Source organism: Haliaeetus albicilla, chromosome 4, assembly GCF_947461875.1.
Source record: "Haliaeetus albicilla chromosome 4, bHalAlb1.1, whole genome shotgun sequence".
Taxonomy (NCBI): domain Eukaryota; kingdom Metazoa; phylum Chordata; class Aves; order Accipitriformes; family Accipitridae; genus Haliaeetus; species Haliaeetus albicilla.
This window is the reverse complement of record NC_091486.1, coordinates 29,624,775-29,649,422: the sequence shown is the minus strand read 5'-3', so window position 1 is coordinate 29,649,422 and position 24,648 is coordinate 29,624,775. Positions and strand designations below refer to the sequence as shown.

The 24,648-nt window shown below is 39.1% G+C and overlaps 1 protein-coding gene across 6 annotated transcripts in view; it reads right to left on the bottom strand.

Annotated features, from left to right (window-relative positions):
* Positions 1 to 24,648, bottom strand: part of PARD3B (par-3 family cell polarity regulator beta) — a 433,796-nt gene that overhangs the window by 210,138 nt on the left and 199,010 nt on the right. For all 6 annotated transcript variants that reach the window (XM_069781654.1, XM_069781655.1, XM_069781656.1 and 3 more), the window contains 4 exons: positions 19,256 to 19,614; positions 17,459 to 17,598; positions 16,552 to 16,680; positions 691 to 876 (listed from right to left, as the gene is read on the bottom strand). In XM_069781654.1, coding sequence (XP_069637755.1) covers positions 691 to 876; positions 16,552 to 16,680; positions 17,459 to 17,598; positions 19,256 to 19,614 — 814 coding nt within the window. The remainder of the gene's footprint in view (positions 1 to 690; positions 877 to 16,551; positions 16,681 to 17,458; positions 17,599 to 19,255; positions 19,615 to 24,648) is intronic.

Genomic DNA, 24,648 nt, shown 5'->3' with positions numbered 1-24,648 from the left:
CATAATACTGTCATTTACCAATTTAATATTACCAATCCACCTCAGGAACAATTGGTAACTTCTGCACAATTGACGCCAGGCTCAGCCAAGCCGCATTTTTACTACAGTGGTAAAAGATATTTTGAATAAAAAAAAAGACAGAAAATTCTGAGCTAGCTTTTTATTTACAGCACAAATTAAACACATAATCCTTAACCTCACAGAATTGTCATTTCTAATTTTTTCTAAATTTCTAAATAAAGAAGTTTGTCTTTTGATTGATTTTTTTATGGGTCTGCCTGTATCATTTTGGAAGGACCAAAAGCAGTGCAGACAGATAATAAATGTAGGTATCTAACTTCTCTGTCACTGAGCCTAGCAGCACACAAACTTTCTGATGTGCTTCTGTGGGGAAGCTGGGAGGCAGGCTCTCCCCATATGCACACGCTCTCCACCTTGTCCCTCTTCCCCACTTCCTGCAGCATCCAAATGTCCGCCAAGGTTTTCACCAATTCACTTCCCTTGTGGCAAACCCTACCACACATGACACCAGAATCTTGGGGCAAAACATTAGTAGATTTGCAGTTCACCTAAAGGAATGAGTGACAAAAAGGTATTAATTCCTAGAATGCTTATCAAGTGAGATTCAGTACTCAACATAGAAAAGTCAGAATTCTAACGCGGTCATCATCTGATGTGTTTCTTCCATACCTTAAAAGCAGCACCTCCGTGAATAACAGATTTGATGAAAATCCCAAGATCAGCTCCAGTCTCCCGAGATTTGTTGCCTTTTAAGCTCACACCAAGTCCGGCAGAGCCAGAATCATTCAGAGGAATCTCAAAGGTCAGCTGCTCTGTGGTTTCTGGAGAAAGAATACTGCAGTTTGGCTCTCCTTTCTGTTGGAGAAAACAAGGATGAAAATATGGGTGAAAAGCAGGCAGAGACAATGTATAAACCAGTTGTATCCATAGGTTCATATGACATGAAATAGTCCTCTTTTCCAGCAAGTAGCTTGAAGAAGCAGCCTTATAACCAACCATGCATTTAGCTGACATTTTGTCACATGATCTGGCTTAAAATATTATTTTTAATGATACCTAGGAATATGCCTAAATAGAAGGTAAAATAGCTTAGTTCCACATGATATAAAACTGATGTTGCAGCAGAATATAAAAAAGACATTTATTTTAAACACAGCTGCATTAAAATTGTAAGCCATAAAACTCTCAACATCTTTACATGCAGGTCACAAACTGTAATGATAGTTGTACTGTTAAATCCCATTCCCCTCTGAAAATTGAGTTTCATCCTTAAAAAATTATCCTTCCCTTAAACCTGTCTACAGAGGGAAGGTGGTGTAACAAAAGTGAGGGTGAGAATTGAAAACGCAGTAACTTATTCTGCACTGACTCACTTCGCACATACTTTTATTCCATAGAGGTTTGGGGGTTTTTTCCCGTCTAGTATAGGTTGATCCTAAGATTTTTTCCCAGATTAGATTGTTATTTACAAGACTGCCAAGTCAAGTATCCATTGCTAGGGAAGATGAGAAAGAACTTTCTTTTACTGTATACTGTATCTGCAGTTTTATAGTGTTGTATGTTGTTGGGGGGGGTTGTTTCTTTGTTTTTTTTTTAAAGCAGGTTAGAATCATGAAATTAAACATCATCAAATTCTTGCCTGAAATATTCATACTGGCACTCTACAGAAATAAAACTAGGACAACAAGACCTACTATGGAGTAAAGTGTTCATGGAAGGTATTAGTGGAAAAGACCTTATGCATGACATCTGATCTTATTCCACTCTTCCTTCTCCATATAGCTCTAAGACAATTAACCAGCTTAAGTTTCTTGTCATTTGGACTTCTTCTATTCTTTGTAACAGCAGTGTTAAAAAATTAATAGGAAAAAAACTATGAAAAGGAAATATACAGACAAGTACAAGCTGAAAAAGATGACTGGGGGCTGCTTTCAAAGGTGTCAAAGTCTTATGTTAAATTATCAAGTAGAGGCTGAATGAGAACAATAGACAATACTTTATCTCTATACTGACTCATGGATGGTGGCAAATGCTGTGTGGGGGTGGCTGCAGCAATGGAAGCAGAGTAACTGGCAACGCAGAGGTAAACCCATCTGGGCTGCCCCATGGTGGCAAAATATTGCTGCCCAGCTAGAGAACCTGGTTGTGAAAGCACGTCACATAGATGTTCATGTACCTAAGAATTGGGCCACTGAAGAACATCAAAACAACCAACAGGTTAGACAAGGCTGCTAAGATTGAAGTGGCTCAGGTAGATCTGGATTGGCAACAGTGAATTATTTATGGCTCATTGGGCCCCTTGACACCTCAGGCCATCAGGGAAGAGATGCAACATATAGATGGGCTTGTCATCAAGGGGTGGACCTGACCATGGATACTATCGCACAGATTACCATGAATGTGAAACATGCGCTTCAATCAAGCAAGCCAAGCAGTTAAAACCTCTGTGGTATGGAGGATGATGGCTGAAATATAAATACGGGGTGGCCTAGCAGATTGACCACATCACACTTCCACAAACCCATCAAGGCAAGCACCATGTGCTTACAATGGTGGAAGCAACCACCGGATGGCTGGAAACATATCCCATGCCCCATGCCACTGCCTGGAACACTATCCTGGGCCTTGAAAACCAAGTCTTATGGCAACACGGCACCCCAGAAAGAATAGAGTCAGACAATGGGACTAATTTCCAAAACAACCTCATAGACACCTGGGCCAAAGAGCATGGCATTGAGTGGGTATATCACATCCCCTATCACCCACCAGACTCCAGGAAAATCAAGCAATACAATGGATTGTTAAAGACTACATTGAGAGCAATGGGTGGTGGGACCTTCAAACACTGGGATACACATTTAGCAAAAGCCACCTGGTTAGTCAACACCAGAGGATCTGTCAGTTGAGCTGGCCCTGCCCAGCCAGAACTTTTACATGCTGTAGAAGGGGATAAATTCCCTGTAGTGCACATAAAAAATACGCTGGGGAAAACAGTCTGGGTTGCTCCCACCTCAGACAAAGGCAAACCAATTCATGGGATTGCTTTTGCTCAAATACCTGGGTGTACTCGGTGGGTGATGCGGAAGGATGAGGAAGTCTGATGTGTGCCTCATGGGGATTTGATTTTAGGTAAGAATAGTCATTAGATTAAATTGTATGATGTTGATTGCTATATCAGGCTGCCACTATATGTCATCATTATTATAATTGTTATATGCTATATCAATGGTATTCTAATAAGAATCACTTAGATGAACGAAGAATGAACTTTGATAAAATCAAGCAAAGGGCAGTGGCGATGGAACCGGGACTGACTTCAGCATGCAACAATCCAACACTACACACCATCCTCCTGCTGTGCCCCATGTCACCCGCTCACCGCATGACACCAAAGCCCAATCCTGTTCTGCCGACTGAGCGGAGTTTGCATCATCCCTCCTGCCCAGACAGACTGTTAAGACAGATTGAGACCAAAGTCATGGACTGAATGAACTCGACAGACACTTGATAGAGATGGCCCATAGACTACGTGAATGGTATCTGTGTGTATATATCAAAAGACGAGAAAAGTGGTGGTGATTAACTGGAAACGTATGGTGAAGTGTGAGATCTGGGCATGACGTGAATGGTACAGAATAAGGGGTGGATATTGTCCTGGTTTCAGTTCTGATAGAGTTAATTTTCTTCTTAGTAGCTGGTACACTATGTTTTGGATTTAGTGTGAGAATAATCTTGATAACACCCTGATAGTTTAGTTGGTGCTAAGTAGCACTTATCCTAAGTTAAGGATTTTTCAGTTCCCCGTGCCCTGCCAGCAAGCAGGCGTACAAGAACCTGGGAGGGAGCACGGCCAGGACAGCTGACCCCAACTAGCCAAAGGGATATTCCGTATCACAGAACGTCATGCTCAGTATAGAAACTGGGGGGAGTTGGCCGGGAGGGGTGGATCGCTGCTCGGGCATCGGTCAGTGGGTGGTGAGCAATTACATTGTGCATCACTTGTCTTTTTTTTTTAATTATATCCCTTTTCATTACTACTATTATTATTATATTTTATTATTATTATTGTTAGTATCACATTTTATTTTACTTTAGTTATTAAATTGTTCTTTTCTCAAGCCATGAGTTTTACTTTTTTTCCAATTCTCCTCCCACCCCACTGGGCTGGGGAGGGGGAGTGAGTGAGCAGCTGCATGGTGCCTAGCTCCTGGCTGGCCTTAAACCATGACAAGGCCACATGCAAGGAGGAGTGCAGTAGCCAGGCCAATCCTCCTTTTACCTAATGAAGGATCATTTCCAGGGCCTGAGCTGCAGCACATACAATATCAATACATTTGTTAGCAAAGGTGCCAGCAGTACAGTTGTTTTCTCAGCAGCCAGAGTAGTCCCATATATTAATCTATTATGCTGTCTGGTCAACAAGAAGTATGATCACAGAACTAAGAGCAGAAATTAATATTCTGAAGCAACAAAAAATTAGAAACAATAACTACTAAGTATACTTCCATTTATTTCAGATACCCTTTCACTGATGAGAAACAGCTACTGGCTCGACAGCAATTGCACAAACCAGAGAGCTAGGACTATAAACCTTAATCCCAATATGCACCATGCTCAAATTATTTGGGGAATTTAACTACATGATATTAAGACAACACAATTTGCCTAACTGCCAGATATAAAAGTGACATAGCACCAACACTGACAATTGTCTTGATGCCAGCACTCATCTCCAGTACCTGCGTTACAAATTTGTGCTTTTGTTTTTGTTCACCAGCAGCAGACAATTCTCAGTAACAAATCTGTCACTTTTATTTCTTAGCTGTGGATCCTGAAAGTAATCCCCCAAAACGTACAAATTCATACCTACTACTGTGAACGATACAGAATGATAATTTGTTAACACTCCTGCTCAGACTTCCTTCAAAAGAATCAGTGTAAGGAAAAAACTCACAATTAGTGGCCTTCTAACATAGAAGCATTTTGCATTTAACTTCCTCAAGGTATTACACTCAAGATTTTCTGCCCAATTTTTTGTTTTTCAAAACGCACATATTCTCGTCAGTCAGTTCAGAACTCTTAGGTCCGAAGTTTACTCAAATGGCACATCCTGTCCAGATTTGGACAGAAGAAATTTTTCTCAGGGTCCAGGACATTTGATGTCTCTTGCAGCCCTTCAGGACAGTCTATTTTATATTACTTTCCTGGTTCCCTAGGCAAGCAGGTCCTGTGTGCTGCTACTGTTCTTCCACTTTAATCCATGACACCTGCACCAGACTCTTGCTCCTTCTGTATGTCAATGCTATGGTTTTGTCTTTCTCAATACCATGAGGAAAGCAGTAAAGGGGGGTTGTTATCACAGGACATAAAAGCTCCCAGTGCTCATGCCTACCTTCACCAGAGCAGTCACAAATTGCTTTATAATGTTACCTTAATATGAACTCGGACTTCAGCTAAAACTGAATTTGGTCACATTCAGATCGATTTTTAATGGGGATGGCTGATGGTAAGCCCTAGCACAAAGGCTATTATTCTGAAAAAAACCCCAACTTTCAAGGAAAAGGTGGCACAGTATTTTTGTCACAAAAAATTATGTAATTTTTTGTTAGCTTCTTTCTCAGGAGCATCTTACCTATTTTACTTTAAGCTCCAAGATGTACATTAATTTCAGGCTAAGGACTTCATGCATTTATTAACACAAACTTGTTAAAAACCAGACAACAGGATCTATACATGTCCCTCAAGCCAATATATGAAAATAAACTAGGCATACGAGTCTGCTTTAATTTGAGTCAAGCACTCTAATCAATACGATTCTCATGTGTACTATCGCTCTTGTCTCTGACCCACCGGTGACACTGATGACAAGGCTCCAGCCCCCCCTGGCTGCACCCAAGGCCTTGGCAGTGTTGGGAGCAGGAGTGGCTGTAGGAGGCAGGACGCTGACACCTTCTCCACAGCACGGGCACAGGCTCCATAGCAGCACTGTGCTCAACTCTAGGCTTCAAGAAACAAGCTAGATGAATTCCAGAGGACAGTAATCTAACAACCTTGTTTAACCTTGAAAAAAAACAAAAAGAAAAAAAAAGGGGGGGGGGGGCCTGAGCCTAAAAGGGGACGTAATAGTCTTCAAAACACTTCACAGTAGCATTTTCCCCCTTTTTCTTTGCAAGTGATTTTTGACATAAGAAATATCTCATTTAAATAGCAGGCAAGGAAATTTCAGTGAGTCTCAAAGAAAAACTTTGCCCTCAATATCTGGGGAAAAAAGACTGACTAGGTGGTCACTAGAACTGTCCCACTATAAACTTACTAAGATAATGATATTACATGTAGTTTTTCAGTATAGCTTAGTCCAATTTTAGATTCTGATACAAATAAATTGCTAAAAGCAGAGTAATAAAAAAAAGTAACAGAGTTGTTCAATGTTCTATTCTATCTCCTAACTTCCTTTAACATAACTACGCCATGCATTAGCTCTTCTAAGTAACCTACCAGATCACTGTCTGCATGCCTGGATGTGTTACCTACTGAACATTAAGATGTATTCAGCAGGACACCAGACAAGTACAGTAAATTTTTTGTCAGTATTTCATTTCCACTGCTTTCCTTAGTATCTAATTTGGAATCCGTAACATTTAACTACCATTTTCCTTGCTACAATTCTGTGGGAAACAGATAATTTTATCATAGAAAAACCTTAGTAAATTTAATTTAAGTTTAAAAAAACCAGCTGCTTTTACCTGTTACTGAGGAACTCTGTGATCTTCCTTAAGTCCTTCACAAGCATTTCTTGTTCAACACCAATTATCCTAAAAATATCTCCTTTTCCTTATTTATATTCAGCCTTACCCTAACATCCAGCAAAAGTTGATTTAAAAATAATGTTGAACTTTGTTTAATAGTACTATCAAAAATTTGTTACCCATGAGGAGGGTGAATGACATTTCAACGATTTCACAGGGATGGGTAATAGGAAAGGAGATGCACATCTACAAATCAATGATGAATTCATTATAAGATCAAGTAAACTCTGTCTTTATTCCCTTAAAGTTTTCATTCGCTACTCATCCTATGGCATCTGATAGCAAATGCCTGGTAGTCAGTCTGTAACATGAAGACTCTTTGGTGCAAATACAAGATTGAAAACTTTTCTTTGTGGGAGAACGTGAGAAGTGGCAGAAAGGAGGAAAAACAGAGGAGAAATAAAAAGGGATGAACAGAACCTAGAAGCTTGATTTCACCCTATACTCACTAAATGGTTTCAAATTATTATCCTGATGATAGTGTCTTCCCAAGGAATGCCTTTTCACTGATGATCAAAAAGAGCTCCAGCCATCGTCAAGTTAACAGCTCGTCAATTAACTGCTTCATTTGGGTAACTAATTTCATGAGTGATGGTCCTGGTTCCTACGATATGCAGGTATGACTATTAAATGCTGCTAGTGACTCACAGAGCTGGATTCCTACTGCCTCTATTTCCCTGACTTTGCTAAAACATCATCCCAAGACATCAATACTTTACAAAAGAGCAACAACCATCAGCTGAATTATGGTCTGGTAAAGGAATTCCTCTCCAGTGCACTAAACCTTGAATTCTATTAGAAATACTTCTTACCTCAAGATCATCCTAGAATCTGAATTCACTCAAACACAGAATGAATGAAACGAGCTGCAACACAAATATGTTTCTAGCTGAGGAAAAACTTAAGAGTTTAATGTTATAAAATTCCCAGTCAACAATCACATTGTGTATTTTCCACGACAAATGTATCACACCTCAGCACTTCAGGAATTAAATGATAGTGTATCACTTATATTATTCCCTACTGCAGACATAGATAAGTAACTCAATGGTACTATGATAAATGAGAAATCTTCATATAAATCAAAGTCCAGATAGCCAAGTGATGAGACCTCAAGATGGCTAGAGATTCGAGATGGCCTGGCCTGTACTCTTCCTTTAACATGGGTACACTGAAGACAGCAAAAGGGATTTTAAGCTCTTAAGTATTAATAAAATATACTATACAGCAAAACAGGTTTAAGTTAAGAAAAAAAAAAGACTTGAAAAAAAAAAATCCATCTCCATTGCTCATTTTGTCCTTGCTGGGCAGGTCCTTCCTTCAGCTTTGCTAAATCTTAGCCTGTCAGCTTTCAATGGCTTCCTCAGCTCCAACAAGCTCTCAACAGTCCCCTCTAGATATGCACATCTCCCTTCCCAGTCCCCTCTGCAACCTGGTGATGTTTGTTCCCTACTATTTCTAGGAGTCTGCCAGCCTCAGCTCCTACTGCAAAGCTCCCTCCTGGTCACACTGTCCAGTGTTCCAGATAGTTCCTGAGCGTTCTCAACTGCTTGGGGAAGACAATGATCTCCTCTCTTTCTCCAGGCGGTTTCTCCTGGACCAGAATGCAGCAGTCAGAAGTCATCTAAGGGCAATCTTTCCACTTGCTGTCCAGGCTCAGCTGTTAAACAGAATGGAGCAACCAACCAAACAGGTACCATCTCCCACAAGGGAATTCAGGACAGGAATGTTTTAATCTACCAAGATACCTGCATGGAACTTCAGTAAAATCAACTCTGACATTTACTGAAACACCACAAACCAGACAAAAAAGTTCAGAAGAGTTTATATGAAGGTGAGAGAAGATTTGAGAGTTGAAAGCCCTAATAAGTACTGAATAACATTCAGCAATGCAGATTGAAAACCTTTATCTAAGAGTCTCAGGATACATTTGATTAATTGATGTTCTGCCAATGATTTTATTTAGTTTTTAGAAGCACATCTATACCTCAGGTCTCTGATTTCTTAATTAAAAGGCTATAATAAAGGATTCTTAAAACCTAAAGTTTCACTGGTATATAATATAATACAAGAACACCAACAAATTCTCAGTATTTTAAAGAACAGATAGAATATACTTTTAGCCTTCTCTTATTCCCACAATACACAAAAACTGCTCAGTCACCAGTACAAACAGAATTGTAACCTTTGAGAAAGTACTCTGTATTGTATTCTACCCCTTTCTACTTAGTCCATGGTTATATCTACTCAATATTGTGTCAATCCTCTGTCTACCATGGGACAACACTTTCAATTAGTCCTTTTATTTAACGCCTGTTCTCATTGACCACGGCACTTTTGATCTGTGGATTTATGATAATCTAATGCATATCTCTCACTGGAAAGGTTGCCTTATTTATCCCTATTGTTCTTTTGCCAAAAGAGAAGCTTACAAAAAAAATTAGCTCCCACTTAAGGCAGGAAGGAAACAGCATTTGTTTAACACAACAAGAGACCTTTCAGTACCTGTCTGGTGCCCTTGACCAACACGCTATTATGGTCTCTCAATATGTTGGCTGCCCCTTGCCTGACTGCTCACTTCTGATAAGAGATGCCAACTCCCTGGAGTGCCATTCAGAGCTGAGAGCAAAAGGCAAGGGACCCAGGAGGTTCATTTTCAAAGGCTTATGAAAGAAATAAGACATTTACATGCTTCTGCAATTATTTGCTGAAAAAAAAGCCTGTAAAAGTTAAAGAGCAGCATTTGAATTGTGGCACCACATAACTGTTATTGGCAGAAAATCTTGAAAAGAAGATACCTCCTTATTTGCACTATTCTCTATGTTCTTTCCAAGATCTTAGCCATAATTAAGAAATACTTTGCTGACAGCTCAGTCATTCACTCACTACAAAATCTGCACTGTATTTTGCAATAGATATACAGTAACACTCTTGAAAATGATACTCAAAGGTAATGCACTACTGTAATCTTGTCACAATCTAGTAAATAACTGAAGTCATTGCTGCATGTATTCATCTTTAGCATTTTTGACAGATGCTTTCATATTGGCTTCTTTAAAATCATCTGTATTCCGTACTGCAATATAACCTAAATGATCACTAATGGCAAACCCTGCTAAGACAAAAAAGTCAATAGCAAATCCATGGAGATATATTACACTGTACTTGGATACTTTTTACATTAACACAGTACACTACAAATTTGTGTCATATTAGATAGAATGAATGGTTCTTGTTTGAATTATGTAGACTGTCTGTAATTATAGCTTTGAAAACTGACAAAATGAGATTCAGCTCTTCATCCAAGGCAGATACACTGCATTTCACAGTTTATTACTTGATGTCATAGGATGCTTCAAAAATGGGAGACTCTCCAGTTTGCTTGACATGCATATTCGAGATCCCATAGCAAGTTTTACCCAAGGAAATGGTTTGTCCTTGCAAAAGAATTTTGTAATTTGGTGTTGCATTGCTCTTCAACTTTTAAAAATGCAGTCTCACTTAACCTTTTAAGTTACATAACTGTAGGAAACAGAGGGAGAAAAATTAACTAGTTCAGTCCTCAATCAAGGTATGCCCCACTGTGAAAACACCCATTTTCATCCCATGTATGGGGTTAATCATGTGCTTAAGCACCCTACTGAGCTGGAGCCTTATGCAGTTAATATACCTTGCCACTTAGATCCTAAAATCTCATCACTCATGAAGATGGAAGACTGCATGGTATTTTCAGGGTAAATTTAGGATTGTTGTTACTGTACACTTTCAGAATATATTCTGGGCAAACAGGTCACAACACTGTGATGTACAAATCCAACTATTTACTTGATTTACTGGTTACTGTTTTAAAGGGATAGTAAACAAAGCAATAAGCAGTGTATAATTCTTTTACATCCAATTCAAACACCACATGCACATTTTTTACATTAAGTCAGCCTAGGAAAACATTTTTCATGGATTCCAAGGCAGAGAGACTTTTAAAAAATTTCATATGGTATATGGAATAAATCTGGTGACCCTTGTAAATGGCAAGGTACTATAGCTGCCAGTAAGATTTAAGAATTGCCCAAATACTTTGGTTTTATTAAAAGCAAATACTGTAAATCTGGGTAAATGCATCTAAAATGTATTAAGACTCAATTTCTGTTAAAAGCCAGATTTTATACACCTCTATTCTGATGTATATATACTTCTGATTTCATTTCCCAATGGTCTGAGGTAGGGTTCCTCAACTTAGAGCTGAGTTTGGGGCAGTAAACCTGAAAGCAAATACAGTATCTCATGGTATGAGTAAAACTATGCTTTTCTCTCCTTACTTGACCCCACTCTAACTTTTTTTTTTTTACCAACAGGCAGAGCACCATCAGAGGTTCTTGCAAGCAACGAGTGCTATGACCAGAGCTTTCAGACCACCCTTTTAAGATTCCTTGTATTTGCTGGAAAATAGTAAGAGTGGGATCTGAAAGACAAATCATTACTGGATCACAACACTTTGACAGGTTTGACAGCAAAAGCAATGGTAGACCGGATGCAATAAAGTCTGCAGCCTCAAAAAGGCTGACTGCCACTATCACATGGAAAAGCACAATAAATGTTTGCTGTGTTGGTAGCTATATTGGCACTTCACAGCATATGAGAGCTTGTTCTGCCATTGCAAAATTGTCGGATCTAGTTTAAATTAAAAAACCCAACCACTTTTTAAAGATACATGAATTATTCATTCAATTTATTCCCCTTTGGTAAGTTAGGGAGTCCCACTAAAACCCGGGATAAATAAAGGGATACTTTTGCCACACCTTCTATTCACTGTGACAGGAAAGACTGTCACATTCCTTCTAAACAGTGATCTCTTACTGACTTTTATAACGAGCACAGTAACTAATCAACAAACCTCACTGCATAGTTTCCAGTACTCTAAGCTATAACGAACTAGTAACCATCTTCTGAAAAACATAATGAAAGCTGAAAACCTTTGAGGGGCTACAGTACACAATGTATTCACTCTAAAAAGATACATTTGTGTAGACACAACCTACACTCATCTCTCAACTATTCTAGATAAAGGGAAACTATAGGCCCCAAATTAAACACGTTCCTTCAAAAGTTCTTGGAAAAAAACCTGGACTTTTAAAATCTACATAAAGTTATTCAAAATGGAAGGCACCATGCGTATTCACAATATCCTTCTCTTTATTATGCAGAACAATTCAAGAACTGAATCTTGTGATTGTTATTAAAATCCAACATATGTATATTGACTTTTTTTTCTATCAGATTCTTCCCCTTTGAATAGAGATAACACAACAGAGAATTGGTACTTGCTAGAATCACTTTCTGACTGAAATTATTTGACCATTTCTGCTTAATTGAGCACTAGAATCACTGGTTTGACCTACAAAAACAGGTGCAAAAATGGTTAAGTCTAGGTTGAAATTTCACCTATTATTTCCTGCACATGAAAAGGCAAGAAACCATTAAAAGGAAGTAACAGAAATTAAACTTTGAATATTAAAAACAAAAAAGACAACACTTCAGGCAAACAAGTTCTCCTTCAGGCATAGAAGTTCAAGGTAGTGGAAGGAATTAGCTAGGGGAAAACCGAAACATAAAAGTTAATCACATGGTACGCAGAATGAAGAAAAAATGCTTAATTGAACTTGCCACTCATCCTGCTTCCTTCTATCCTGTATAGTACATGTGTAAAAAAAGACTCAGAATTAAAGATCAGCTAGTACATTATATACATTGTTGTTGTTTTAGCTTTTGTTGTAAAAATGCTGGTTTGTTCCCTTTCCTCCTCCATTCTTCAGGAATCAGTGAATATGGCAAAACCCATAGAGATAGTGATTACAGTTGAAAGCGGTAAGTCAAAGCTATCTTTAAAACAACAACAACAAAAGCATATGCAAAAATTACACTATGTATGTGCTCTAACTTAAAGAAAAATGCATCAAAGTATTTTCAGTGCTATATTATTTCTGGCAACTGCAGAACAGGCACATTCCTCTGTTTATGTGCGTCATACCCACTATCCTGAAGGCTCATGAAAAATAACAAGAATAAAGAATTGCATAGGGTCATGGCACAGAATGGGTTACACCAAAGCTGTTCTCATGCAAGTAGCTTTGTTTGTTTTACCAATTCAGGGATAAAGAGAGAGAAGGGACAGTAAGTGATCTTTATATCATTATTAAAAGAAATGGCACCTTCAGATCACACATTTTCCCTGGAGAAAGAACAAGATGCAACAAATACACATGATCAAAACATTGTATTTTCAAAACACAATAGAATCATAGCCACAATTTGATGTATATTCCATTTACTTTGATAAGAGCTGGAAAATCCAAACCTGTTCAGTTAAGCCAGTTTCTCTCTGTAATATTCACCATCCTTTAGAAAACAATCAGTGTTACACAGTTTAAAACCCAAATGCACCTCAAAGAATGCACTAATCACTGGCCACTCTGTAGACTGTGGTAATTAAGTGAATCAAGACCCTCCCCTGAGTTTTGGAATCAGCTCCTTACTCAGCTGCTATATTGTCAACAGCTGGCATGAATTACTGGGAACATTTGGCTAACTGGATAATAAGGAGGACAGCCTGTGGTTGGTCCAAATTCTACTCCACTGATCTGCTTCAATTAAAAAAAAAAACAACCAAAAAACCTCACTGGATCCTCCTTTGCTTTTTTAAAAGCAGTAACAACACTACAAAGATTGGATTTTCTATTTTATTCCCTCATTATGCACAAACAATGTAACTGTACAACTCTCACATGTTGCATGGACTAGTGTAACTGAAGTCCCAATTCCCTATAATTTAATAATGCCTGTTTGCAACACTGATTCATCCTCACCCATATCACATCTCTCTCCTGGCTGATGTGGTACAGGTTTGCAACTCTGAATATACTTTTGTACCTGCTAGCAATTCATCAGCATAGATCACAGTAACAAAACCCCCAAACTCTGCTCCCACCTAGCTTACTGAAGAGAAAATACTAATGAGACGAAGCTTTCTCCAAACCACAGCTTTGTTACGAGGTAAACTCAAATTATATTATTACAGACCCATGCAACCAAATGCCACCCACTGTTACTTTGTTACATTATTTGCTTTGTGCCCCTGCAGCTATCAAATTCTCTCCAGAAATCCATGTAGGAATCCCGTTCTAGTGGAGCAACATGCTCAAAAGTGGGTTTGTGCATGGTCTCTAGTGGGTCCAACTTCCAGAGGCATCTTTGCCACAGGAAGCTGTGGGGACTGGACACGTTTACCAGGTGGTCCTTCTCTTCCCTTCCACAGGTAACAGGGAATCTGAAGAAAACAGCTTCTCAGATTACAGTCCCTGGAGAACTGCTCAAATCAAGAACCAAGTCTGATAAAAAGCAATTACCCTACCATTGCCAGGTATTAACAAAACCCCCAAGTATTTAGGGAAACTCTGCATGCATGTTACATAGTCAGAACATTCAGTTACAGCTGTCCTTGAAAAATATTGGATTATCCACTGCCTTTTCTTCCAAAAACAAACATTTAAAGTGCTGGCTTTTTTCTCCTCTTTGATCAAAACAGCATTGGATCTTTTGAGGTAGCAGAGGATTAGTCGAATGTAATATCATGGCTAAAGCTAAAAACAAAGAAAAAAGCTAAACCAATTTTAATTATTTTTTTTTTAATCTTTGCTGAGACTATTCTCAGTCATCCTATGAATTCTAACAAGCATCACATTAATATCAACATCTGGTAGCTTAGTGTTATAGTAACCCACACTTTTGCTGTGAGCTACCAAACAGATGCTGCTGAAAGGCTTTTTAATTTAGAAGGGCTGGTTTCATAAAATTATCTAATGTATTTCAGTAACTCACATTTGTATTATATTGTACTTGACTGGGATAACAAGAAACACAGAACAGTATTAGAATTCACATATCATCACTGTTACAGTGAAGGCCATCACTTGTGCATCATTCTTTTGCAGAGAAAGCAATCTAAGCGAAGGTCAAGCCAGCAGGATAAACGTGGCTACTTTCTGGATTTCAATCATGCCAGTCATAAGTCACCTTTTGAAAGGTGGTTAATCCTTGCTGTAGGGGCTAGAATTTAATAGCAGGCAATTGTGGCAGGTAAAAGTTACAAATAGCTTTCAGATTCTTCCAGTCTTTTATACTCACACATTATTACAGTGATTTCCAAGACAATTTGTACTATGATAATAAAGAATAACGTATAATGTTGGGGGAACAGGAGAGATAAAAGAAGAATACATACTTTTTTTAAAAGTCCATTTTCCAACTAATGTGTTTTATAACTTAATCCGGAAGAAAAAAAACCTGTTGATGGGTAGCCTTTTCAAAAAAATTAGCTCTTACTTAGAAGAGCTTGTGGAAGAAAAGAAATCCTGAACACAATAGATAATTCAGTACTTTCACACTCAGGAATTTCCCTCCGATCCATACAGACACTGACTCTACAGCTAGGGGCTTACTAAACAGAGGATTACAACGACCAACTTTGGTGCTTTGGGAATCACTGACAACAAATGCCCATTACAGGGCTGAAAATATTCTACCATTATACTCCTTAAAGATTACCCAATAAAAAAGGAAAATGAAAGCAAGAATAGTTTCGTTAGGACACTTCACAATTGCTATACTACATGAAAAAGTGGGCACCAGTGGCACAAGAGGAAAGGCTCGTATGAGAGAATCTGAACTCCCCTCCAGCTTCTTATCCTACCATAGGCAACGGGCACCCTTTCCTCAACAAGGTCCAACTGGTAACAAGGAAACAAGAGGAAAACTGTCAGCAATGTTTTGTGAGGAAACATGGAGGATGCTAATGGTCTAAAGCAAAAGGAAAAGCAAGAAGGCGGCATCTTAAGACTTAAGAATGAAGGCAGTTTATGTTTTTTAAAGGAGATAAAATGAGACAAAAGCAGGAAATGCTGTCCTTCCCTTATCCTGAGAACTTCTTAATGAAAGGTCAAGTATAGCCATCAATCAAGATAAGGAAGAGGCGACCAAAGAGATGACCTTCTTTGAAGGGAAACAGGTATCAGATAGCACTTTTACACTGATGTAGTCCTCCCTCTATGTGAGAGAAAAGAGAACACAGTTTCATGCCAGTGTTTAAAAAAAAAAAAAAGTGAAAATCAAGCATTTAAGATAGAACAAAGTCAGACATGCAAGAGCCTATTAAGTCAAAGACTTGCAGCCAAGGAAAAGCTTGCTTCCAAAATTTATGAGTACAACAGAATTCTATTCCTCACCACTCCCTCAGTTTGGCACCTGGTTTAGGAGATGCATCTCCTGGGGGCAGCAACCCTCACTAGTTTGTTACTGATAAGCTGCAGGACTCATTACATGCTCTTTAAATTTCTGGTTTAAAGTTTGTTGCTTTTCTCAAAGAGAATAATCCATTTTCAGTCATGCTTGACCTCACAGTTACTAAGTGAATTTACAATATTCCCCCCATGAGTTATGCTTACGATGTCATTTATGGGATGAAAAATCAGATTGCATGGAATTGCATCTAAAGTAGATGAAATCAAATATCCTTCAAAATCAAATGTAAGTATAAATACATCTCGAACACAAGCCTTATACAGTTACCTTTTGCTGGCTTTCTTAGCCAACAACAATTAATTTCTATTTCTTGGGCTAGTTTTAAAACATGGAATTGTTTCAATATCACTCTTCAGGAAAAAATAATGTTTACCAGCTCTCGAGGTAGAAAGGCCTCCTCCTGACGAGCCACAATCAGACAGACAGTTTCCCCTTGCTTTGTGCTCCTCAGCATAGCTACAAGCTCCTCCTGGGTCCTGCCAGTGATGTCCCGTCCATTCACCTACCAGACACAAAAGAACAGAGGATGTCACATCTGTGAGTATGACTGTCCTTTGTCATTTCCCCCTCAACTAACACAGGTGGCATTCAGTGACTGAGAGCAAAGAAGAATTAGCAACAGCTCCCACACTGTCTCTCCCCCCTCTGGCCCTGCACAAACCACTTAACCTTTTTTTTCCCCTCATTTTCACCATCTGTTAAAGCAGCTCTGTAGTACTTACCCACCTTGCAGGGGGTTTGTGAGGCTTAATTAGTTTGTAAAGCACTTTGAAGATGAAAAAGTACAGAAACAAGACCTAAGTATTAAAACTGTTTACCTTAAGAGCTTTTTGAGGTTAGTAAGTAGAAATAACCCATTAGATAATGAGATTGTAAGTCACAAGATATTGAAAACTTTAAACAGACTGATTTGAGCAAAATTGCCTTAAAATCAGCACTTGACCACCTCGATATTAATCAGAGATTTTTGGACACGGCTGAAGAGGCAAGACATGTTTTATTTCTAAACTGATACATTTATCTGCTTTAAGAACCAAGATGTTATCAGGTTCCCCTTGTTCAAACATCCCATGGATGCTTGTGAAAAGCACCTTTTTCCAAATTGCAGTGTAAAATACTTGTTGACAAACAGTACAAAAGCCATAAGACTTTTTTATTTTAAACCAAGGTCAAGAATTTTAACTCCATACATCAGTAGTATGTATAAGGAAATAAAATATTCATGTCAAAACCAGCGATCAATACTCAGCAATGCAAATAGAATGGACGTTTATCCTAACCTCCAGGATTCTGTCTCCTGATTGCAAACGACCATCTTTTACTGCTGCACCTTTTGGTAAAATATTCTTCACAAAAATCGGACCAGGACCATGTACTGAAGAGTCTCTGGTAACCACAGTGAAACCAAGTCCTTCTGGACCTAGAAGGTCAGATAAAGAACTCCCAACATAAGTTTCAACAAGCAAATTATGATCATTAAAAGTAAGTAAACAATGTCAGCAACGTATGATACACACTCAATTCAGGTTAGCTCTTAAAAAAAGAAAGCAAACAAAAAGCTGTAAACATGAGCCTGTTTTCTGCATGGTCTAGAGCGGAATTCTATCAATGTCAGAACACATGCTCAGATCTTCCTGCAACAGCTAGAGATGGAAATACTTTTGGATAGCCCACAACAATACAAAACAAGCAAGAACTCTCATTTTAAAGCATTTACCTTTTCTCTAGGTGGTTTTAGTATCAGCCTTCACATTAATGTCAATAGTCTTTGAAACAAATCAGAGCAACCAGAATTGTTTATGAGCATAAATTTAGCAGGGTTTACCGAAACTTGGAGAAAAGTGGAAAATGTCACATGATTTGAATGCAAAAACTGCTGGCAACATGTTGTTAAGAAAGGACAAAGTGATATTTCAAAGCTTCCATTAGTGAAGTTGTTTGCTGCTTGGAAATAAACAACCTCAAGTGTTATTAGACAAATGTTTTAACAAATAATTAGGGAGTAAAATCAATATTAGCAGGTACTGCTTATAAGCCACCCAAATCACCCAGGAATAGCAGGGTCCATAAAAATCTTTTTATATTGAGCAGGATTGCTACCCATGTGATAGTTTTCAGAGACATCATCATGTCAGTATCACATTCCTATCATTTCTAAAAATATAAATTACTGTTTCAAAATCAAAAACATTACATCTAAAATGGGGAAAATTCTAAAGTAGGCTTTGTTAATGCAAAGCTGAAGAGTTCAGAAGTAAAAATACATGATTTAAGTTAAGAAATAACAAAAATTAAGAAATGACGGCTTGATTACATTCATTATGTGTTAAAAGAATAAAGTTAGAGTTTTTAAAAGGGCCACTTCTAGCATAAAATTTAACTCTCAGCCAAATCAGAGACAGAAATTAAACAGAAAATATAAATGCTAATTGGGATCTGCTTAAGCACATTTTACAACATGTGCATAAACCTGTTACTCCATGCAAAGACAGACATCTGCATGAAGCAGCAATTAAAGATATACACAGAAAATTCGGCCTGCTGACAGCTGAATAAATAGAGATGGAAAGAAAAGGTTTGCAGAAAATAAAAAAGGGAAAGACAGGTAAATCTGTGGTCAACCTCTTGGATAACATGAAACAGACCAGAATATATTTTTAAACATATCTTTAAAAGAATGTCATAACAGTGCTGTAGTCAATTAGCAGATACGAATAAAAATAACAAAGGTCACCAGCAGACAGTTCAAATTTTTATTCTGTACTTGTGAAAAGGCTGAAGCATCTCTTAATATCCCATGTTGCTAATGAAACACCTTCCACATAATCAGTAACTGACATGCTTTAAAAATCAGTAAATCTGGATAACATGCATCCAAAATTTACGACAAAGCTGACTGTTGAGAACATTACTGTTAATATTCCTTCAGCTTTTGGAAGTTTTGGAACTTTTAAACCATAAATAACTTGCTTGTGCTTTTGTACTTAGAGTTTTAATGTCACTAGTTTAGTTAAAAGTTAAGGTATCACTATAGAGAACATGATACAGAATTAATCACATCATCTCCAAAGACTTACCTTTTTTCAGGTCTATCTTTATTTTCTTTGCATTTTTTTTAATGCCAAAGCCCATAAGGGGAGACAAGGAGGGAGAAGACAACTTTCTACCCAGACGTGGGAGGCTGGGGCTCTTAGCTTGTTGTAGTGTTGCCTGTACACCTGCCTCCAAGCTGCTTGCTCCAGAAAGAGTAACTGTTTTCAGAGCAGGTTTTGGATGAACAGGAGGCGGAATCTTTGTTTTTGGAACTCCTTCTTCGTTATCCAGAAAACAAAGAGGAGCAATAGCAGACTTCTCATATTGTTCTCGATTATATGGAGGAAGGACTTCTAAGATGACACTTTGAAATTTCATTGCCTGACGGAAGATATCCTGAGCCCTTTAAAAGAAAGGTACGTAAATTCACATAACAAACTTTGCCCAATTTTTCCAGTTTGAAGTTGTTTACAGGGAATAAGACAAAAATTTATTTTAAACGTGAAGAAATAACCTTACCTTCACATCTACAGGGCCCCTTTGCTAAAAAGTAAACATGAAACAAGATTTCTAAACTACCGCATTTCCTTACATTTCAAGTAGGAACAGCACATCTGTCAGGAGTCCTAGGGTGCTATGAAAACATACCAGCCACAATAAACTAATGAACGCAATTCTTCATGCAAAACATCAGGAAGGGAAGTTCCAATGGCAAAAGCTCATCAAAAGACTCCTGAAGTTATAGCTTGCTACCTTTTTCAAGTGTTTTTCTGTTACATATTTTGTTGGTGGCATAGAGGCACACTGAGCACTTAAAAACCAATTGCTCTGGTGGATACATCTACTCTGAGCAAGCTCAAGACTCCATTTATTTAACTGCCCCTCAGATTCCTTCATCACCCCTAATGCAACTGCTGGCTGATTCCAAAGCAATAAAAAAGGATGAGGCTATGGGATATATGAACATCTTCAGAAGAAATATTGTGACTGCAAATGGTGCAACAGAAAAGGATCATGGTATGGGATATATAGACATCAGAAAAAATACTGGTGACAGAAAAGTTGCAACTATTTGTGTGTTTCTACATAAATGGATAAAAGAATAGGTAGATACTACCCAAATCTTTCAAGCAGTAACCTCTTGCTAAGGTGGCTATGTGGACTTTACTTAATCAATGGCTTTATAGATGTGCTCAGTTGCAACACCAGAAACTGTGTTAGAGCATTTAACGAAACTACTCCCCTTGAACTGATAACATGGTAACAATACAGTGTTCAGGTTCCCATGTATTGCAAGACAATTAAGACAAGTTGGCCGGAGCAACTGTTCATACAGACTTCCCTACATTTTGAATAACCTGTAGATTTGGTCAATCAAGACATTTTATGACCTTGGATTCTAAAGGAACAAAGGAGACTTCTCTCTCTCCACACATTCCTCTCCTACCTTCTGATGGAGTAAGTGGACTCACTTTCTTCCATACTGCAGAAGACAACTCAAGTAGAAACAGAAGCAGTAGCTGAAGCACGTTTTGAGAATGAAAAATCAAGAACTACTGCTTAGCAGAATCAGGTCAAGAGGGGAAGTAATGGCCACATTAATATTTAAATAAATCATGGGGTCCTTTTGAGAACAATTTACATATCTTCTACCTTTCTGTAGCACGTTTGTCAGTCAGGCAAAGTCAGTATTTCACTGAAGTCTTGGCTTTGGATTTACACTCAGTTATGCAACAGGAGTCAACACTGAAAGTACTTCTGAAATAAACAGCTTTTTACACCGATACAGAAAGGAAGCCACTGCAAACGTTAACATCTTGAATACTGTATTGGGTTTGTGTGGCACTGCTTTGGTAGCAGGGGAGGGGCTGCAGGGGTGGCTCCTGTGAGAAGCTGCTAGAAGCTTCCCCAGCTCCAAGTCGGACCCGCCACTGGCCCAGGCTGAGCCCATCAGTGACGGTGTAGCACCTCTGGGAGAACAGATTTAAGAAGGGGAACCTGCAGTGGAGAGTGGAATGTGAGAGAAACCCCTGTGCAGACACTGAGGCCAGTGAAGAAGGAGGGGGAGGAGGTGCGCCGGAGGAGGGGATGCCCCTGCAGCCCGTGGTGAGGCGGCAGGCTGTACCCCCCAGCCCACAGAGGGGAGCAGATGTCCCCCTGCAGCCTGGGAAGGAGCCCACGCCAGAGCAGGGGGATGCCCCCCAAGATGGCCATGACTCCATAGGAAAGCCCGCGCTGGAGCAGTCTGTGCCTGAAGGACTGAAGCCTGCGGAAAGGACCCACGCTGGAGCAGTTCGTGAAGAACTGCAGCCCATGGGAAGGACCCACATTGGAGAAGTTCATGAAGGACTGTCTCCCGTGGGAGGGACCCCACGCTGCAGCAGGGGAAGAGGGAGGAGTCCTCCCCTGAGGAGGAAGCAGCAGCAGAGACAACGTGTGATGAACTAGCCCCAACCCCCATTCCCCATCCTCCTGCACCGCTGCAGGGGAGGAGGTAGAGAACCGGGAATGGAGTTGAGCTGGGAAGGAGAGAGGGGTGGGGGGAAGGTGTTCTAGGGTTTGGTTTTACTTCTCAGTATCCTTGTTTTGATTTGATTGGTAGTATATTGAATTGATTTTGTTTCTTCCCCAAGTCGAGTCTGTCTTTTGCCCATGACCATAAGTGGTAAGTGATCCCTCCCTGTCCTTGTCTCGACCCACAAGCTTTTCTTTGTATTTTCTCTTCCTCATCCCACCTGGGGGGGCGGGGGGGGGAGGAGTGAGCAAGCAGCCTCCTGGTGCTTTGTTGCCAGCTGGGCTTAAACCACAACAAATACAAACATACTGCTTTCCCAGATCAACAGAGCTGCACAGTACCTCCACCTTGCAGCTCTAGGTAGTGGAAGGGAGGAGCTTTTCTGAGGGGGGTTTTGCAGCATGAAGACACTGAAGTCAGGGGGCAGTCCCATTGGATACTGCTGTGGGAAGGAACCATCTTGGCTACACTGAGTGTAGGTGACCAAGAGTCAGAATAACCGCATTCGTTGACAGGAGTCACTGCCAAAAGAGAAACCTCAAACTTGGAAAAGAAAGGTAGCAGGGAGAGTATTGGAGGAAGGTATTCTTCCAGCACCACCCTCAAGGGTTAGGTTTCAGAACTGTAACAGCACTGTCCCAGTGTGTCTGCAGGGGTTATAGATTACCGGCTCACTTATAGCCTGTGAAGGTTTTCATGGACAGACCTTACCCTAATCATAGAAACCATGGCATCCATAAGAATGTAAAGTCGTAACTGTGTTTCTTTCACACTCTGTCTTCATCCTTGCCAGTAGTCACTTGGTCATATGTTAGAAGGTTATTTAGTAACTCAGTTTCGGGAGATAAGTATTTTAAATACATGAAAGAGAAAATATAAGATCGCCTTCAAACAAAAAATTGTGGAAATAACGCAAGACATCCTGTGGGAAAGCCTGAATGCAGTCTTCAGGGGCAAAATAACTGGCTGTACTTCAAAGACAAAAGATAATGGATGGAGAAATTTACATTTCTTGAGACCCCAAATGCATACTTTAAAGAAATAAGGGAGTCAATTAAAAGAGGTGCTAGAAACTCTGCAACACAACAGAATGTAATTGAATAGATTCAACAGCAAATGCAAAAGCAGACCAACAGTCCCAATATATAAAACTATTATAAACATGGGAATACAGAAAGTAGGCTGCTGCTATTACAGCTGCAGAAGCAGCAATCATCAGGAGCAATACTAGAAAGTCTCTGCTGAAAATGGAAAGAGACAGTATGTAACAGCCTCTGCTAAGTGTTAAAACAGCTTTTACAAGGGTTATGAAGAAATGTCAATTTGAAACTAGCAAACAGATTCTCCTCTCAAAGGAGAACGTGATGACTATTTCTGGGTCAATAGTCATTGGGACAATACTTCCTCACATCCATTACAATTACAGCATTTCTGTAACTTGGACTTCTGTCAGGTTAGTACAGTTATGTCACGCCAGATGAAAACTAAAAGGCATATTCACTGAGATTAGTTTCAACCTGGAAAGCTGCTTTCTTTAGCCGTTCTCAACAGCCAGGGAAAAGAGATGATGCAGAAGGCTATTCTGGAAGGCAGTTCAGCAGAACAATGTAACAGAACATGGGACCACGATAGAGCTTGTCCAGATTACTCCCCCAGGTCCCCAAATGCATGTGGAGCCCTCACTGCCCACAGTTTTTCTGCTCAGATCCAATGCCACTGCAACCACACTACTTGTAATTATAACACAAGGTGACTTAGACCAACTAAATTAGGCTCTGCTCTGAATCACCGTTTAGTCACTTCTCTCACTCTCCCCGTGGTATGTAACAAGATTGGCCTCTTTAAACTAACAATTGTCTCTGTAAATATCCCTTCCAACTCCCAAAACTTTACACAAACTTGAAGAAAGTGAAGTGTCCTGCATTTCTCATTTTGAAGGAAAGCCTGATGGAGAACTGGAAAGTTTACTGCAGTACTTCTAACTGTCCCAAAAATCTAGTAACCTTACAGAAAAATACGCAGTCCTCTGCTCCACATACATCTCATGGGCTTAAAGCCTCCGGACATCTAGTTACACTCTGAAGAGAACACAAAGGACACAACAAATTTGTAAAGAAAAGATCACATACAATTTTGAAAAGAGAGGTTTTGATTCAGGCAAAATCTCATTTGAGAAGGATACATTTTCATTACGAAACTGCACGGGTGAGACAACGAACATTTTAATATGATACCAACATTTACGTTCCGACAAAGTTGGTATCTTCTGTAGGAACTTTCCGTGGGTGGAAGAGAATGGCATGTACTGTATCACAGCAGAATACATTTACCACCAAATATGCAGAAATCAGTAACTCAAAAAGCAATCAGGCAGCAAAAAGCACAGTCTCAAAAACAAAGTAATACCTACACTACAGAACTACGCTAGTTTTAAAGACCTATTTTGCAAATATTTATCCCTAACAGTGAAATTACGTATTTGATTTGGTCTAGAAACCTTGAACATTTGGCTTACTGTTTAGAAAGTTAAGCCTCAACTCCCTTGAGATCTCACTAGGTTTTTGTTGTATTATAAACAATCACTCAGCTGTCTAAACATATGGATTAAAAGTAAAAACAAATTACTATTTAAATTACTACAGCAAATATCTGTGAAATCTGAGAGGCTATTCTTTTGTGCAACAATGTCAAATTATTTCACAGCCGATCAAAGCAACCTGTTACTTAAAGTAATTTGAGAAAGATAATAAATGTCAACAGATTTTTAATAAAAGTCATAAAGGGTGAGACCATTTAGCTCAACTAAGCATAGTTTGACAGTACTAGTATTTTTTTAAAAATTAAATGCTCAAAAAGCTGCTGCACAAAAAAATACTCTTATTTCATTTACAAAAGAACATTAAAAAACATGCTGTGATGTTG